At 41.9% G+C, this 18,231-nt stretch overlaps 1 protein-coding gene across 1 annotated transcript in view; it reads left to right on the forward strand.

Moving 5' to 3' along the window:
• Positions 1-18,231, forward strand: part of vwa8 (von Willebrand factor A domain containing 8) — a 61,655-nt gene that overhangs the window by 16,962 nt on the left and 26,462 nt on the right. Inside the window, exons 15-29 of the mRNA XM_019867712.1 lie at positions 138-336; positions 1,172-1,249; positions 1,323-1,438; positions 1,549-1,646; positions 2,812-2,918; positions 3,342-3,413; positions 4,497-4,573; positions 7,148-7,223; positions 7,316-7,451; positions 8,491-8,610; positions 8,744-8,949; positions 11,443-11,594; positions 14,482-14,590; positions 15,049-15,187; positions 16,292-16,479. Coding sequence (XP_019723271.1) covers positions 138-336; positions 1,172-1,249; positions 1,323-1,438; positions 1,549-1,646; positions 2,812-2,918; positions 3,342-3,413; positions 4,497-4,573; positions 7,148-7,223; positions 7,316-7,451; positions 8,491-8,610; positions 8,744-8,949; positions 11,443-11,594; positions 14,482-14,590; positions 15,049-15,187; positions 16,292-16,479 — 1,873 coding nt within the window. The remainder of the gene's footprint in view (positions 1-137; positions 337-1,171; positions 1,250-1,322; positions 1,439-1,548; positions 1,647-2,811; positions 2,919-3,341; positions 3,414-4,496; positions 4,574-7,147; positions 7,224-7,315; positions 7,452-8,490; positions 8,611-8,743; positions 8,950-11,442; positions 11,595-14,481; positions 14,591-15,048; positions 15,188-16,291; positions 16,480-18,231) is intronic.

Consider the following 18,231-nt stretch of genomic DNA (forward strand, 5'->3'; position numbering starts at 1 on the left):
CGCGCACCCACACACACACACACACACACACACACACACACACACACACACACACACACACACACACACACACACACACACACACACACTCTACCCCAGCACAGCCGCCAGTGTCTCATTGGTATTTGTCTTTTCAGGTCAATCTTTCCCATCCACACGTCGTTCCGAGTGCTCGCCCTGGCTGAGCCTCCACTTGTGGGTGCCGGTGCAAGCACCAGTGGCAGCAGCAGCACTAAAGGTCAGCAGTGGTTGGGTCCCGAATTGCTCACCATGTTCCTGTACCACACCGTCAGGCCGCTGGCCCGAGCCGAGGAGGTCAACCTCTTGCAAGGACTGGTGAGATACTCTCAGTGGCCAAGAATTTGTCTTCTGGTAAAGATTTTGACTTTGAAATATTTCCTTCAACTTTCTGGGATGAGGACTCTGACTGAAGAAATAACTGTTGACTTCATTTTTATTACCGGTATTATTTTTTTTACATGCAATTTAAGATAACATCCAGCACACCACATCTTCCCATTTAGCTTCTTACGAGCAGCACTTATCCCAAACAAATCCATTGATTTCTTGTCATGTATATTCATCCCCGGCATCTCAAGGTAGCTATTTAGACATTTTCAGGGCTTATTGTCCTGTTTTCAAGTACAAACACTTGATTTTGAATGATAACTGACTAAATTGATCGTCGTAGTACAGTCTAAAGTTTTAACCATCACAAATTTCTTGTCATTTTTCTGCTTGTCCTAATTATTTAAAAATATTCCCTCAAACTTTCAGTAAATAGTACCCGGTTTAACTGAGAACTGTATTGATTTTTAGGATTTCTGACACAAGAAAACCAAGGTAACATTTAATGTGTTCACTTCCGGCACCACATACAGCAAGTCAGCACCATATATAACAAAGGTATAGATTTTTCGAGACTGGCCATACAATCCAAAGTTTTAGCGGTAGCTAATGTCAGATCGGTGTGTAAATTATCAAGTGAAGTTTATTTGTAAAGAGCTTAATCACAAAAAGTCATTAGCAACATCCCCTGATCTAAACTCCGCAAGCGGGCAAGGAAAATTTCAAAAGCCCCATATCGGGGAATAAAAGAAAAATAGGCTGATCAAGGCTCCCATTAATTTTATCTCAATACACTTGCTCTTGTTTTCATTTCACTTTGCAGTCACCTAATGTTCCAAAGGAGGCCGCCGAACAGCTCCTGCAGCTCACGCACACTCTACGACAGACAACTGACCCCACAGTAAGTGTGCCTGCGTGTGTGCGCACGTGTGTGCCAATGTGATTTGCCTTCATTTATTTGCATGTGTCACCAGGCACAGTCTCTGGCCTCCTCCCTCTCCACCAGACAGCTGCTGCGGATCTGTCGCCGACTCTCTCGCTACCCCGAGGAGAGCATCGCCCACGCTGTCAACAAGGCTTGCCTCTCAAGGTGTGCTCAGGGTTGTATGCACCTTCACGTTTTGTGCACTTCGGCTCCTATCAAAAAAGGGCTGTAGTAGGGAGGACGCCCCTTAACATTGTAGCACTGTGTGTTTTTAGGTTTCTTCCCAGTTTGGCCCGCAGCTTGCTTCAGAAAAGCCTCGCCAACTGCTCCATACAAGACACTCCGGACGCTGACAACACACGTGACTTTACTTGTGCGTCCCAGTCACTTGCATACACAAGACTTACATCTTCCTTTCTATGTCGAACTAAATTCAATTTCCGGGTCTTTGTTGTGGCACGGGGGTATGACTGGTTAGCACAGCTGCATCGCAGTTCTGAGGTCGTGGGTTCAAATCAAGGCTCCCACCTTCCTGTTTGGAGTTTGCATGTTCTTCACAAGCCTGCGTGCGTTTTCTCTGGGTACTCACACATTCTAAGAGCATGCATGGTACGTTAATGGATGACCTAATATTGTCCGTAGGTTTGAATGCAAGTGTGAATGGTTGTTTACAAAACCGAATTCCAATAAAATTGGGACATTAAGTAAAACAGCTAACTCTAGCTTTTTACTGGGTATAGGCACCTCATTTCATTAATTCACGCCCATTGAATTGCATTTGGGAAAAAAAATAAATTTCGTGTTGTGTACACACACACACACACACACACACACACACACACACACATTTACACGCAATCACACAGGGTTTTTCCTGGCTCAAGTTAAGGCAGAGGTCTTAAGGGCTTCGGCTTCAGAGGTTCCACTGACCGATATGAATACTAGATACGCCAGCAGGCTGTAGCAGCCTGGTTAACCTCTGTGGCGGATATGTTGGAAGGGACAACATTCCCATCAAAAGAAATGCTTTGCCATTGAATTTAAGTCACAACTTGATCATTTCTCAACTAATTGTCATGATTTCATCATTGCCAAAACTCGTTGTATTCATACAGAACATCCACTCAGCCACTATCTGACCCGCTTACACTCATGGAACATTCGGGGGAAGAAAAGGCTTTTTACATATGAAATGTTATTTCCAGTTCCCCTGGCGTAAGTGTGCAAGGTGGTGCGAAATGGTATGCAGCAAAATGTGCTGGCAGCCTTTTCTTTTTCTTTTTTTTTTTGCCATTCACTCACATGGAATGTGCAGACGCTTTTGCCTAACCTAGCTTAGTGTTGCCATAGGAACGCATCTATGTTCATAACTAGGGTTCAACTGTGCAGCCCTGTATATTATCATATGTGTCCCAAAAAAAATCAGTCTGGAATGTGTTCCATGTTGAATACACACCTTCCGTCACTACATGCCACCCAGCATCAAATCCACTGAGCTGTTGAAATTATTGGGGCGATTTCTCTGTTTTTTTCTTCAGGTATGGTCAAAGATGGCGTGCTCACGATCGGGAAAGTTTCTGCTCCCGTCTACAAACCCAATGAGAAAATGAAGGTTCCAGATGTGCTCTTCTATAATAATCCCCAGGTAATTCTTCTGTCACCACCCCGAGCGCTGACATAATCATTGCTATTGATTGACTGATTGATTGATTGCGATTTTAGGTGAACGACTGAAGTCACTGATGTGACAGTTCTAAGAAGGAGCAAGCTCTGTTGATGTGTCCTTTGGCCTAGATTCCTCTCTTAGAAACGCTTGCTCTCTCTGTACGTGTTCCGCATTATTTCGTGCCATTTCGAGAATGTTATTTAGAGTGAATGTTGTTGACATCATGTCTGAGGGCCAGGTGCAGATGTCCTACTTTTTTTTCCTCCAATGACCTGTTTTCTTCCTGTCTTGTCCTGAAGGACAACAACATAACAAAGCGATATATAATTTTTGTAACAATGTATTGTGAGCACTTCTTATGACCTAGTTTTTTTAATGTAATTGTGATTTGTGTCTCTGCAGCACGTGATGGTGATGGAGGACATGTTAAAAGACTTTCTATTAGGAGAGCACTTACTCTTGGTCGGCAACCAGGCAAGCTTTGTCACTGATGAACAAAATAATTTTTTAATTTCCATTTTAACAGAAAAAAATGTTTCAATTTGAGATTGTTGCACTCTAAACTTTACTTTGTGTACTCTCTGTTGCAACCGGTCTAGACAGAAAAATGGGTTTTTACTGGTTGATGACATAGGTAGATCTATTAGGCCTACGTTGTTTAAAGCAAGGCTCCAGAGTTTGTTTTTTTTTTTATTATTACTAGGGGTAAAAAAAAAAGTTAATTTAGCAAATTTACTGGTCACACAAGCATGAGAAGATGAAAAAATGTCTTAAATGTTAAAGGCAAAATGCCACCAGGGCAGTCTCGAGCCCTGGCTTAAAGACATCCACAACATATATCCAATTGATCGTGTAATTTAACTATTGGTAATCAATCAGTCATATCTATTGCGGGTGAGGCATCCAACAAAATGTATAACCACAGTACAATCCTACTTTATGGGAATTTTTGCCCACTCTTAATCACAGAAGAAATCACTCGTTCATCGTGTCAACATTTGCCCATAGAATATCACAAATCAAATAACAGGATGCCGAATGTGCAATATTAGCCTCCGATTTAGAAGCTACTTACATTTATTCTTGCTGCAATTTTTGTCAGTTATGTAGCAGGCAGTTTGGCAAGAACACAAGACTTGCAAAACTCTTTTGACCCTTTAGGAAATCTTCAGCGTCGAGCACTTCCTTTAGGAGGCTTTATCCTGTCAGTTTAGCTTTAGTGGGTCGAGTTACAGGAAAGAAGTGGACATGGCAGCCAAAATATGGTGGTCTGTGTTGTTGCAATAATAACATGCGGCAGTCAGTTGGGGAATCTGTCCCAAGCCAAGACATTAGCGGCTGTCAGAGCTCCTTGCAGGATGTCTGACTGGGAGGTCACTGTGGTAAGCCAGTGAGAGTCCCAGAGTGGAGAGGAGGCCCCGTCACAAACTGTTACCGTCAAAAGTGAGAGATGCAAGCCTTCCTCTGCATTGAAGGGAATAGACTCATCTCACACTCTTATCGAACATTGTTACTAAAACAACACATTTTATTTTGTTGTCCTATTTTCTTCCATAGGGTGTCGGGAAAAACAAAATAGTGGACAGGTTCCTGCACCTTCTGAACCGACCCAGAGAATACCTACAACTGCACAGGTCAGTCGTAACAACGACAAACACAATTTTTAAAAAAATTTTCTTAGCAATCGCGCAATGTCATGGTGGTATTGCATTTCTCATTCTTTCTGAAATGTAATTTTTCCTCATTTAACTTTAAATATTCAAGAGTGGTGTGTGTTCATTAATTGTATGGTGGTGACATAGTGAGTACCACCACATGCATTAAGCACAGGGCAGGGTTTGGTTGTTGCCCGACTTGTAGTGTGACATCTTGCCCGGTCCAAGATACAGAACGATATTTACGGTAGTAGTCTGACAGCGCAACCGTCGTGAACGACAAAAAAGGGTTGGTTTGACAAGGACATGAGTCGTCCTGTATTTGTTGAATACGCTGTAGTGTAGAAGGTTCATTCCGGGCCGGCCCGTGGCATAAACAGTTCATGCAGCGGAGCACGCATTGCAACACAGGAATTGATGTGGGCCCCCTCTTGCGATTGTGGCCCTAAACAACCGCATAGAATGTTTATGCCATGGGCGGGTCCTGGTTGGTGACCCCTGCTTTTGCTGCTGGTTTTTTTTTTTTTTTGGGGAACAAGGACTTCTGCCTAAGAGAAGAGGAAGCATTTTGCAAAGCTCTTGATGGTGCATTCCATTTAATCTACCACACTTGTACTTTTATATATATATATATGTATATATATATATATAAACAGTTGTAAACAATTCAATCCAGACGGTTAAAAAAACTGTCTGTGTTGTAAGTCTCTCAGTCCCGTCACACACTAAATATATGTGTGTGTGCGTGTGTGTGTGTGTGTGTGTGTGTGTGTGTGTTGTTTCCCATAAGATCACTGAGTACATTCAAACATAACATCAACAGTGTTGATGCATTCGTCGGTTTGTGGCTGGTTTTTTATGTGCAGCTGCGGTCAAAGTCTTGTCAAAGTCAAAACGGACAGCTTTGTAGATGGACATGATGACCCGGTTAGTCCCACTCACTGAAGCAGCTAATATTAGATCAAAGCAGCAGGGGAGGGAGGCAGGAAGATACGTGTGTGTGTGGGGGGGGGGGGGTTGGGAGACTGATAGTCTTCAGAGATGTGGCTCAGAAAAGCAAAAGCCGCCCAAGAAAGAAAGTAGGACGGCTTCCGGATCAACTCGAAGAGCGTGCATCATGGATGAGTGGGAAGTGCGGGGGTTGGGGTTGGGGCAACTCTAGTAATTTTGGAATGTCCACTGGGATTAAAGATGATTGAGATTGTAATTTGATGTCATATTTTTAGTTTGCTGATCTGATGGACTCAAATGCAGTCCCAGCCATCTTTATGATCTAAAGAGGAAGTGTCCACACTTGTTGAAATTAATGATGTAAAAAAAAAAAAAAATGAGATTGCACCGAATAATCCCAAACCGTTTTTGGAAAACTAATTTGAGGATAAGCGGTACAGAGAGGGTTGGGAGACTGATAGTCTTCAGAGATGTGGCTCAGAAAAGCAAAAGCCGCCCAAGAAAGAAAGTAGGACGGCTTCCGGATCAACTCGAAGAGCGTGCATCATGGATGAGTGGGAAGTGCGGGGGTTGGGGTTGGGGCAACTCTAGTAATTTTGGAATGTCCACTGGGATTAAAGATGATTGAGATTGTAATTTGATGTCATATTTTTAGTTTGCTGATCTGATGGACTCAAATGCAGTCCCAGCCATCTTTATGATCTAAAGAGGAAGTGTCCACACTTGTTGAAATTAATGATGTAAAAAAAAAAAAAAAATGAGATTGCACCGAATAATCCCAAACCGTTTTTGGAAAACTAATTTGAGGATAAGCGGTACAGAGAAGGGTAATTGTCACAAACTCAACATTAGAGCTGTATTTCCAGCTCGAAAACACGAACGTCTCTACTTCCTTCATTGGTGCGTACGCGTGAGACATCAGCATGCTGAAAATGTGTCTTGGCGCAGACGTGACGGCACACCCCCAGGGACGTCTACTTGTAGATGACCTCATCTCATTATCCTTGACTGTTGAAGACGTAAATCTTTTTCCTTTGTTACTTTTCTACTCCATATTCCAGTTGTTTGTTTTGTATCTGTTGGTTAGTAAGCAGGCGTGTTTTACCTCCTTAATTTGATTATTTGTTAACTATTTGTTTTGTTGCATGTGTAAACAATGCATGTACCAGACCAGAATTTGGTGCGGTGAGCAATGACTTGTCTCATGTTACTCACTTCTGCAGTCAAGTGGAAATTGTCTGCTAGTAGCTTTCCTCAACATAAACATTGTTCAGTTTTACATTTTGCCAAATTTGTTTTGTCAGAGTTTACTGAACTTAACTTTAACCAGGCTACTATATTAGATATAGTAGCGTGTTAGATTACTAAATTAGCACTATTAGAAATAAAGACTAAAACTTAATATATTACATCATAAATATACGGGGCCAGTACCGGTTCTCACAAGGCCACCACAATTTGTCTCTCTCACATAAATTCAAGCTCATACATATACCACTGTAGGACACTCATGAAAAATAAATAATGTAGTGCCTATCCCAAAGATGCGGGAAGACTGAAAGTATTGTGGTTAATATTCTGCAATACATGTGCTCTCTGCAGGGATACGACGGTGCAGACGTTGACGCTGCAGCCTTCAGTCCGAGATGGTATCATCACGTATGAGGATTCGCCGCTGGTCCGTTGCCGAGGACTCCTATTTTTCCAGTCTGATATTCTCGTATCATTGATTTTTCGGAACGTTTAAGTGGCGTTGATATGGGTGTGCAGGTCAACGCCGTGAAAATGGGACACATTTTGGTGATTGACGAGGCCGACAAAGCTCCCACGAATGTCACCTGCATCCTGAAAACCCTGGTAGAGAGCGGAGAGATGATTCTGGCTGACGGCCGCAGAATTATCTCAGGTATGCTCAATACCCCTCACATGCTGGGTTTAGTCAACACTGTCGCAGAAGCCTGAGATTATCATTTGAGTCAGATTCTCAAAACGCATTGTCGACTCGAATGTATTCTAGGCCTGAACGAATCTATTCTAGGACTGAACAGTTTGGGGAAAAAAAAAAATAATTGTGTTTTTTTTCCTCCAAAATATGATTGTGATTTAATATGCAATTTTCTTTTATGGGAATTTTCTAATGGTTTTTTTTTTTTTTTTTTACAAACAAGCAATTAATTCATCTTTTTCCACAACAAAATCATGTCTATTATCAATTATAAGTTAGAAGGTAAATGAAGTAGAAATTTATTTGAAAACCTTTTTTCATCTACTACGATTACAGGTATAAATTTACAAATCCTACCATGCAACAAAATGCTACATATGGACGTAGTTATCCTCTTAATAGTTGAACGATGATAACTTAGCAAGGTGGTTCTGTCTTCAAATCATTTGGCTGGAGGATGTGATTTGATTGCTCACTGCTCAGTAGCGTGCACACTATTCTGTCTGTGCATACGCAAACATCAGAGACACATAAATGGAAGTCAACTGTTTCGTTTTTACATGGTGACACGTCTGTTTGAATATGATCATGCCACAAGCTTAGCTGACCTATATTTGGGCAGTTTTTGCCAATTCCTCTTTGCAGTACCTCTCAGGCTCCAACAGGTTGATCACACACTGATGTAAAAGCATTAACTACAGAGGCCACTTGAACTCGATTGCTAATCAAAATAGCACCAACGAAAGCACACAAAGCATCTGGCAGATTAATCTTGGATGATGATTAGCTTTTTAGGCTCTTACATGTGGTCGCTCCACAATGTTGTGGGTGTCCATGTCTATGTTCTGTCTAATCGACTTTGTTTTTTGTCATTGTGTTTTATTTTATTTACAATTCCACTTTACTTCACATAGATCGTAAAGCAGTGGCTTTGTGTTTATATGGTTCCAAAATTATTTGTACAAATAAAGGCTTTGTGTGTTTTGTCTCCTATTGTTAGATCCCCTTGACGCCAAGGGGAGGCCTAACACCATCACCATGCACCCAGACTTCAGAATGATGGTGCTGGCTAACCGACCGGGCTTTCCCTTCCTGGGCAATGACTTTTTTGGAGCTCTTGGTAAACACACACACACACACACACACACACACACACACACACACACACACACACACACACACACACAAACACAGTGCCATTTGACATTGATCCATTTGTTTTGGTACTCCACAATATGCATTCATCTTCATAGGTGACATCTTCAGCTGCCATGCCGTCGACAACCCCAAACCCAGGGCTGAGCTGGCTATGCTGAAGCAGTACGGCCCCAGCGTTCCAGACACTACTCTGGAGAAGCTGGTTGCTGCCTTCGGAGAGCTCCGGTCCATGGCTGACCAGGGCACCATCGCCTACCCGTACTCTACACGTGAGGTGGTCAACATTGTCAAACATCTCCAGGTAGGAAGACCCCTCCCCAAAAACAGACTAGTTTCCGATTGAGATTTACATGACCTTTATTGCTGTGCTGTCTCTCTGGCGTATTGCAGGCCTATTGTTGTATCCAGGATTTTTCAAATGTTTTAAGGGACCGCTCCCAACCTTTTTTGCTCCACGGACCGGTTTAATGTCAGACAATATTTTCAGGGAGTGGCCTTTAAGGTTCATCCATCCATCCCTTTTCCGATCCGCTTCATCCTTACAAGGGTCACGGGGCATGCTGGAGCCTATCCCAGCTGTCTTCGGGCAGCGGGCGGGGGACACCCCAAACCGGTTTCCAGCCAATCGCTGGGCACACACTCACGCCTAGGGACAATTTGGAGTGTTCAATCAGCCTGCCATGCATGTTTTTGGAATGTGGGAGGAAACCGGAGTACCTGGAGAAAACCCACGCAGGCCCGGGGAGAACATGCAAACTCCACATAGGGAGGCCGGAGCCGGGATTGAACCCATGACCTCTGCACTGTGAGGTTGACGCGCTAACCACTGGACCACATATGGATCATAATATGATATGACCGACATGAAAACTGTGGTATTTTCGTAACATAATAATAAACACGAATCATGACACGAGGAATGTCCTATCTGGCCGCAACACTCTCTGGTCGCTATGGCAATGTTTAAAAGTGCCTTCAAAATACAAACTGCAAATACAAAGTGCATGAAAAATACAACTCACCATCGCTGCATATTATGCAGAGTGCGCTTGATGTGTGGGAATCTCCTGTTGAGATAAATCCATCTTTTAAGTAGGACTCCTGATTCTGTCTATTAAATGTAGTCTTTTCCCCTTCCCAAAGACGTGTTTTTTACTCATTTTGCTAGCTCCTGGGTTTCATTTTAGCGTTAACCTATCATGTGACTGAGAAGCGCGCCTTGACCTGCGTCAAGAGTGACATACTGTAGATGGATGTAACAGAGAATCCGGTAATTTTTCAAAATAAAACATCTTTCAGATTCCCAAATAAATAAAATGGAAGGAAGTATTGTAAGTTATTTCTTTTCTTTCTGTGCGGCCCGGTACCAAATGATCCACAGACCGATTCCGGTCCGGACCCGGGGGTTGGGGACCATTGTTTTAAGGCACCAAAAGATTTGTTGTTTATTATTTAAGCCTTTGCGGAGTATAAAATCTCATTGAATATTTAACATCCTGACCACTACACCGAAGGATGGAAGCTTCGTGATTTGATTAGGCAATATAACATAAGTGACAAGATGGATCATTGATTGTAATTAAGTAAAATAGCAAAGTTCACCCCATCATCCTTCTTGGTATATGTCAGCTTTTATGGATTGTAAGAAATCCCATGTTACTTACAGATTTGTAGCTGTTAATGTTTACAGGGACCTTTTTGTTTGAGTGTTAAATGTCCAACTGTATTTGAATTCACCTTGAATCTCGCCGAATGCGAAAGATGACAATGTTTCAAGTCACTTTTCCGTTATGACCTCATTCGCTTGAACCGCAATGCTTGAATATATCACGATGATACATTTATTTATCTTTAATTACAAGCATCTGCCTGTTACATGGTACGAGTGATCCAGCTGATGAGCCTGCTTTACCAAATAAATCTGTATCCCATATTTTAAGCGAGTGATCACTTGATAGTTTGAAAATGCGACCAGATGAAATTCTTACTTGTGCTCTCTGAAAAATAAGTTACACATGCGACCGTTTTGGTTGTAGTCTCTAGCCACCGCATATACGTGTATATCAGTCCAGAAATGCTTGTTTCCCCTACAATCGGCTTGTCTCCTTGTGCTCAGGTAGCGTAAATAATGCACATTATTTCAGCTCGTGAGACCTCAGAAAGTACCATAGGAGCAAGGAGGGATCAATAATTCAGTGCAAAAGGGACGAGGCCTTTTTTTTTCCTGATTTCCCCACAGGCCGTGCTGCTTTGTCATAACTCACTAATGGCATTGGACTCGCAATAATTTGGCTGCCTTTAATTACCACTTCACTGTTTGGCATCTTTGGAGACCGCCCCCAAGTCAATGTACACATTGCTTCTATGCTCTCAGACATTATTGATTGGGCATCCACTATGCCAAGGCCCAGCACTGGAAATAAATACATAGAGATGTGAGCTACAGCCCAATTATTGTCCCCCAGAAGCAGAGCTGTCCCACTTGGTGTAATTTTAATGAAAAAAAATTTACTTTGACTCGCGAACATGATTTTTTTTTTTAGTTCGTAGACCGTGTCATTGAAAAACAAATCAAAAAACAAAACAGCAACACATACCGATGCAGTTCTCAACACAGTTTGAGGAAATACGATATTGTAGATGTAGATTTGCATTGTTTTGCTCCAGTGTTGTTTCCTTATTAAGCTGCATGTTAAAAATATTGGAAACACTTTATTTTGGTTATCGTTGTCAAGGTAGAATTTTTGATGTTCATATCTGTTTGTCCTGTTTTCCTACATCTCCATCCCAACAGAAATTCCCCAACGAAGGTCTTGCCAACGTGGTGCGGAACGTCTTTGACTTTGACTCGTACAACCAAGATACACGGGACGTCCTAATCGAGGCGCTGCACAAGCACGGCATCCCCATCGGAGCCAAGCCCAACTCTGTTCAGCTGGCCAAGGAGTAAGGCATCAGGAACACAGCGCTTGCTGGTCATGACATTATGTTCACTTGCTAAAAGGCCCCATGCCAGAATGTCCATGCAGTGCCATTCTAACCACTACAAATATATTATTAGCGGTAAATGAGTATGTCTCTGACTGTGTCAATCCAAACTGAGCCTTCATAGCTTGATAGTGGATCTCATTACATTATGCAAGTGCACATAGTCAACAAGTACATTTCATAAGAAATTTATTATCCTCAAACGGTTTATGTAGTTACAGTCATAGCATGATTTTAAATATAATATATAAATGCAGGATTTAATGTAAGAAGAACTATGACAATGTTTTACATGTTACGTTTTGTTCATAGTGGTAGATGTAATTGCAATGATCATGATTTGGTAAGGGGTGCACGACCTCAGATTTAAAAAAAAATAAAAATAAAAAAATAACACTCAAGAAAGTTGAGTCACCGTAATTCAAAAAACAATCACAGGAGGGAGGAATGCTTTGCAGTAAGCTATAGTCACAAACAATGAACAGCCCATACACTGCATTTAGGCAAAACATGAACGTGGGCACAGTGAAAAAAAATCCTATTGCTTGGTCTGCTTACAGCTGGAGAAGCCAGGTAATGTTTGTACAACTTGCCAAATGAGGAAGCCTGTCCTCATTCTGGGCCCACCACAGTAGCAAGTCCAGCACGGTGGGAATTTACAATGTTTCTCCAGCACACGTGTGACCGTGATAAGAGTAAGCGGTGTGGAAAAATGGATGAAAAGATGCAAATAATCACCGACCTCATTATGTGCGGTTAAAGAACTTCACGCCGTCCTTCCGCTTTGAGAGTGAAATCTGAAAATTTGTTTAGAATCATGCTAGAGCCAAGCTTTTTCCCCCTTTACTAGTCCTCCCTCATTTACCAAAGCTGCACGTTCAAAATTTAAAAAAACAGATTCATTAAATGACAGTGCCGGACTAATTTCATTCAGCACACTCACACTAATCAGTTGTGGCAAGCGGTTCATCCTCCTCCTCATGTCAAAAACACGATTAGCAAGTAGTCGAATGTCCCACTCTAAATTGTGGAGTCGACTAATCTGTACAACCCTATCATTTGATGTGTATACATTGGATTGTAAACACCAAGAAACAACTATCGGTAATAAAGAAAGCTGTACTTGCTTATTCATTTCAACCCATGATAACTCCTTACTTTCGAAATGATGAAATGTTAGATTTTTGCATCATACTGTATTATTTATATTCATAATACATTTTTATGAACTTTTTATTTGGTATGACTTGAATTCAGTTTTAGCTGTCTTCAAATGGCACTAAACTTGTATGAGGCTTCAATGAAGTCTCTGCACGAATCAAGCTGTTGGAATGATAATAACCTAAAGCCTCGCATTAATGACAATCCACTGACCACAAATGTGAAGTTTGACCTTTAAATAAAGGGAAATATTTGTTTCTCTGGTGTCCTGTTGTTTTATTTTGAACTGATCACATTTGCTGGAAAAATAAAAAATAAAATCTGAACTAAACGGGGCAGAAACAAGTATTTTCCTTCATCACATTGGCAGACGATCTGATTTGTTCTTTTAGCAATAATTATCAATAATTTAATACCACCGCTTTTTCAGAAGAATACAACCAAAAAAAAAAACGAAAAAAAGAGCAAAATAAGTACCCGATCTTTGAGCACTAACTTTGCTGCGATTAAAAATTTGAATCAAGTCAGTGTTTTTGTGTGTGTGTGTGTGTGTGTGTGTGTGTGTGTGTGTGTGTATGTATATATATATATATATATAGGGGGTGCTCTGGAGCCTATCCCAGCTGTCTTCGGGCGTTAGGCGGGGGACACCCTGAACTGATTGCCAGCCAATCGCAGGGCACATCGAGACCACACCCCCAACGTCGTCTCCCAGCACTGTCACACTGCACACAGTACGCTGTGGGAAGATGGAAGCTTGTGCACAGATGGGAAAATCTGTGCACAAGCTTCCATCTTCCCAAAGCGTAAAAATCTTTGGACTGATGTCGGCTGCATCCTTCAGTGTGCATTCGAGGCAGTTATTTATTCTATGTAGAGCAGGAACCTGCCTCGAAAAAACAGAATGCCACTACTACTTACATTTTTTGTTTTTATACTACTGAACCATTCATTCACATTTGCACCCATGGACAATTAAATCTTCAATTAATCAACCTTGCACGTTTTTGAAATGCGGGAGGAAATGGGAGTTCCCGGAGAAACCCACGATGGAGAACATCCAAACTTCACACAAAGAAGGCCGGAGCCAGGATTTTAACCAAAGACCTCTAAACTTTGAGGTGGATTTGATAACCAGCTGGCCCACTTCTGTCTGTGAGATTCTAACCACATCTGATTTTAAACAAAACTTTATTGCTTGGGACCCAGGTGTTTTACTTACTTACTGCAATGCCCTGTAATGACTTTGCATATAGAAAAGGAGAGCCATATTTACCAATGCCAGCAATAAAATAAAATAAAAATGAAGAGCACTCTCACGCCCATATTTACCAATGCCAGCAGTAAAATAAAATAAAAATGAAGAGCACTCTCACGCAAGAGCTGCTGTGAGCCACAGCGCGAGCCCATGTGCACTAGCTTACACATGCCATTCCACCAGGCCCCTCCTCTCAAAGGCACACGTGGAAAGGGTAAAACTATTGGTATATTAACACACATATCGCGGCATTCTGTATCTATTCTGAACTCGATAAAATTACTCCAATGTATAATAGTTTGGACCCACTTTACCAAAGCATGAGGAAAGGTGTCCAAACATTTGACTTTTACGGTTCATCACTATTTGCAGTTTGTCTGACTCAACTCCGAATTGTTAAGGTCAAAATTTGATCTCTTACCCCAGGTTGCCCCTGCCGGAACCCAAGATGACAGGATTCTGGACGATAAATCAACAAGGCAATGCCCGACGCAAACTACTTTGTCCTTCTGAGACGCATCACATTGATGTCAAGGTAAATAATGTCTCTTTTGTTTTTTTTTTCCAAAGGAGACATATTGGCTTTCATCTTGTCGTCGGCAAGTGTGTGCTGCAGCTGGCTGCTTGCCTCTACTTGTGGAAGCACAGCCCAGAATATGTGTATGTTGAGCATGAAAACAGTGTACTCCCAGAATTTGATTGTCATTTGAAAGCGGGTCTGTCTGGATGTCCACCCAGCAGAGCTGCTCATGACATGGGCAGTGAAACTGTGGATGTGTGGATGGTTAATTTGTAAATTACTAGCCCCACGATTACATAAATACAGAATGACTTGCTCCAAAACACATTTTTTGAAATTGGCAGACAATGAGATTTACGTTATTGGATAATATCACACACCAAAGATTCGACTATTTATATACCAGCTATTAAACAATTCAGGAATAAAATGAAAGTGGTTGTCTATGCTAACTGTATGTCTCACATTCCCAGGGCCCGGTCTACCTGCGTATTCAGGCCTATCCTTGCAATAGGCAGGAGAGCCGAGCGCTGAGTTTCAGTGAAGAAAAAGCCCACTGGCAGATTCCCATGAATGAAGTCAACATCATTTGCGATGTCACCACCAAAGATGGTATTTTAATCTTTTTACAATGTTTTTTTTAAATGCCCGATTACAATTATTTATTTATATAATTATGTCTAACGCCCTACTACAATACTCCCCTCCATGAGCCATCACCATACCGCGGTGGAGGGGTTTGTGTGTCCCAATGATCCTTGGGACTAAGTTGTCTGGGGCTTTATGCCCTTGGTAGGGTCACCGATGGCAAACAGATCCTCTGTGAAGTAAGAGACAAAGCACGGCTCATTGACACTGATGATGAACGAAAACATTGGACGGTGTTTTCCCTTGCCTGGATACGGGTCACAGGGGCCACCCTCTGGAGCCAGGCCTTGAGATGGGGGTCACTGGTGAGCGCCTGGTGGGAAGAGGGAAGTCGGTTGTGGAGAGGGAAGTCTGGGCTTCCCTGCTAAGGCCCCCCACGACCTGCCCCCGGATAAACAGTAGAAAATGGATGGATGGATATTACAATCCTGTGCAGCCGCTAGCAGAGGGCAGTTTTGATCAAGGCCTGACTATGTTATTGGCTCAATAGGCAAATGAAATTCAACAGGAAGTGAAGATTAGTGTACTGTATTGCTGTATTTTGGTTACAAACAAATAACCGCTTTTGTAATTATTACAAATGTCCACTACTCTGCAGCAACCAGGAGGCTAGAATTCTTCACTTTCAACATCATCAACCAAGGAAAATTCTCAGAACGTCTAGCCCTGGTAGCCTGCAGTCTGCACTCAAAATGAGTACAATGAGTACACCTAAAAGTTTTATAAAATACTTTTTTTTTTCTCCAAAACATATTGTTAGATTTAAAATCTGAGATGGGACAGACTTTTGCTCCATTCCGTCATGTGTAGTTCTTTACCTCACGGATTCATGCCTTGGTCTGGCTTCCTTGTGGCTATTTTTAGACATCCACTGTGCCAAATCAAAGGACACGACAAGATTTCTCAGAAAGAAGCCATCACAGCATGATTGCTTTTTGGGAGTCACATTTGTCCCTAAAATTGGGGCGAAAACATATGAAAAAGCCCCTTCTCTTTTCTGGAACTCTATTTAGAGTAATCACGCAAGAGCTGAGTCATCCCCTTTGATGCATCCTGTTTGCTTTGCAGACACTCTGTACGTGGCCACGTGTAACCCGGTGACGCTTTACTCCATGAAGGAGCGTGGAGAGGCCATCCAGTGCGTGGAGCTTTACGACGTCTTCCCAAGGACCATCAGTGGTGTCTGGCAGCCCTTTGTCACTGTGGCCCCCCTGGGAAGTCCATTGGATGGGCAGGTGGTTCTGCACGAGCAACAGGTTGGCTCTCAAAAATCTAACAAACCCATGCCAATGAAAACCGAGCCTTCATTTTATTGTTATGGTCATTAGTCTTGGGTAATAATCCCAAGAACAAGATATTTATGTTACTTTAGTACAGTAGCTCTTCTTTGTCTTGTCTTCTCTGTCTTGTTTCACCTTATTGGAATTTGAAAGACCACTCTCCACCATGCTGGACATTCTGGCAATCATTCACTCAATCATGGATGCTAGTTGAATACCTACTATTAGAATTATCCTGGTCACATCCATCCGGAAAGGGTAGAGCACAAACTCTAACTCCAGTTGGAGGACTCTTAACATCCCAATTGGGGATCTTCCAGAGACGGGAGGATGAACACGATGACATGTCCTCATTCTGACCACTATGAACTCGACTAAGAATCTTGACACTCTGTTTATGTCAAGTTTCTCAAAATAGTGAGCCATAATTCGTGATAACATCTCTCCGAGTTTGAGACAAATGCATTTCATGTTAGCTCTTTGTCCACTCACAGCGTTTCTGCAGCTGCTGCATATTAGACAAATGGGGGTAAGGGGGATTCTAAAAATACACTTGTGATGTATCAAAGCACGTCCGTCCAGATATGAAGAGGCCCAGACAAAATAAAGTTCACTCACAGGTCACAGGCCTTCAGACCGGAAACATATGCCCAGAGTATTTTGAGTCCTTTCTGGGACGCGGATGACTGCTGACTAATAACCACGCGTCCTGGTAGTGCTACGTATGGTAACTTAGCACATTAATGGCATAAAGTTAGCATTTTGTCAACAAGCTAATGACAATGTACCATATTTTTTTATGGATAACACAAGTACATTGCGTATTTTGGCACAGAGAAGGGTGTGCCCGTTGATTTTTGAGCATTCAAATGACTGTGTGGACCACCGCATATATAGTCTGCATTTATCTGGGTCATTTTTGAATCTAGGAAATGGGATAAAAACATATTTATTTTATTATTTGCGGAATTATTTAACTTCTCTGGGTGGAGGAGGAAAAGAGCTTCCAGGAGATAGATGGACAGACTTGTGCTCATGTGCTATGGTCCATGTTTATCATCAAGAAAAGGGGCTTACCTTCGTCTAATAGTCGCAATGTGTGCGCATGTGTGTATATGTCAGGAATGTCGAGGCAATAAGGAAACCATTAGTGTCATGCTTGCTTCCCTGTGGTTTTGTCTCATCAAACCCAACTGAAGATGAGGACAAAGCCAAGTGGGGGGGGCTGATGAAGGACACACACACACACACACACACACACACACACACACACACACACACACACACACACAGGCACACCATTGAAACAAGATGAAGATGAAACACCATGAAAGCAAGATACAAGATGTGAGTCTAAATACTAAACTTGGTTAGTTCTAGAGCGCCCTCTGTAGGTTGAACAAATTAAAATTCACCCAAAGAGTATTACAGTATTTCGGTAATACAGTGTAGGTCCATAAATCGAAATTAGTTCATAACGTTAGCTTTGAAAATGCAATTATTGGTGCTGCTATGTGTAATCTTTTCCATTCTTCCATGAAGATTAATGTTATGTATGTTTTCCTTCTATATTTATTATCGTGAAAGCCAATTGAACTTCTGTTAATTGCGGGGAATAGAAACAATCCACAATAATCTCTTATTTTTCGTAGGGTTTTCTACCCCTTACCCTTCTGGTTTTTTGTTTGTTTGTTTTTGTTAACGAATTAAAAACAAATGTATTTGAAC

This window comes from Hippocampus comes, unplaced genomic scaffold (assembly GCF_001891065.2).
Source record: "Hippocampus comes isolate QL1 unplaced genomic scaffold, H_comes_QL1_v1.1 scaffold27, whole genome shotgun sequence".
NCBI classification, from domain to species: domain Eukaryota; kingdom Metazoa; phylum Chordata; class Actinopteri; order Syngnathiformes; family Syngnathidae; genus Hippocampus; species Hippocampus comes.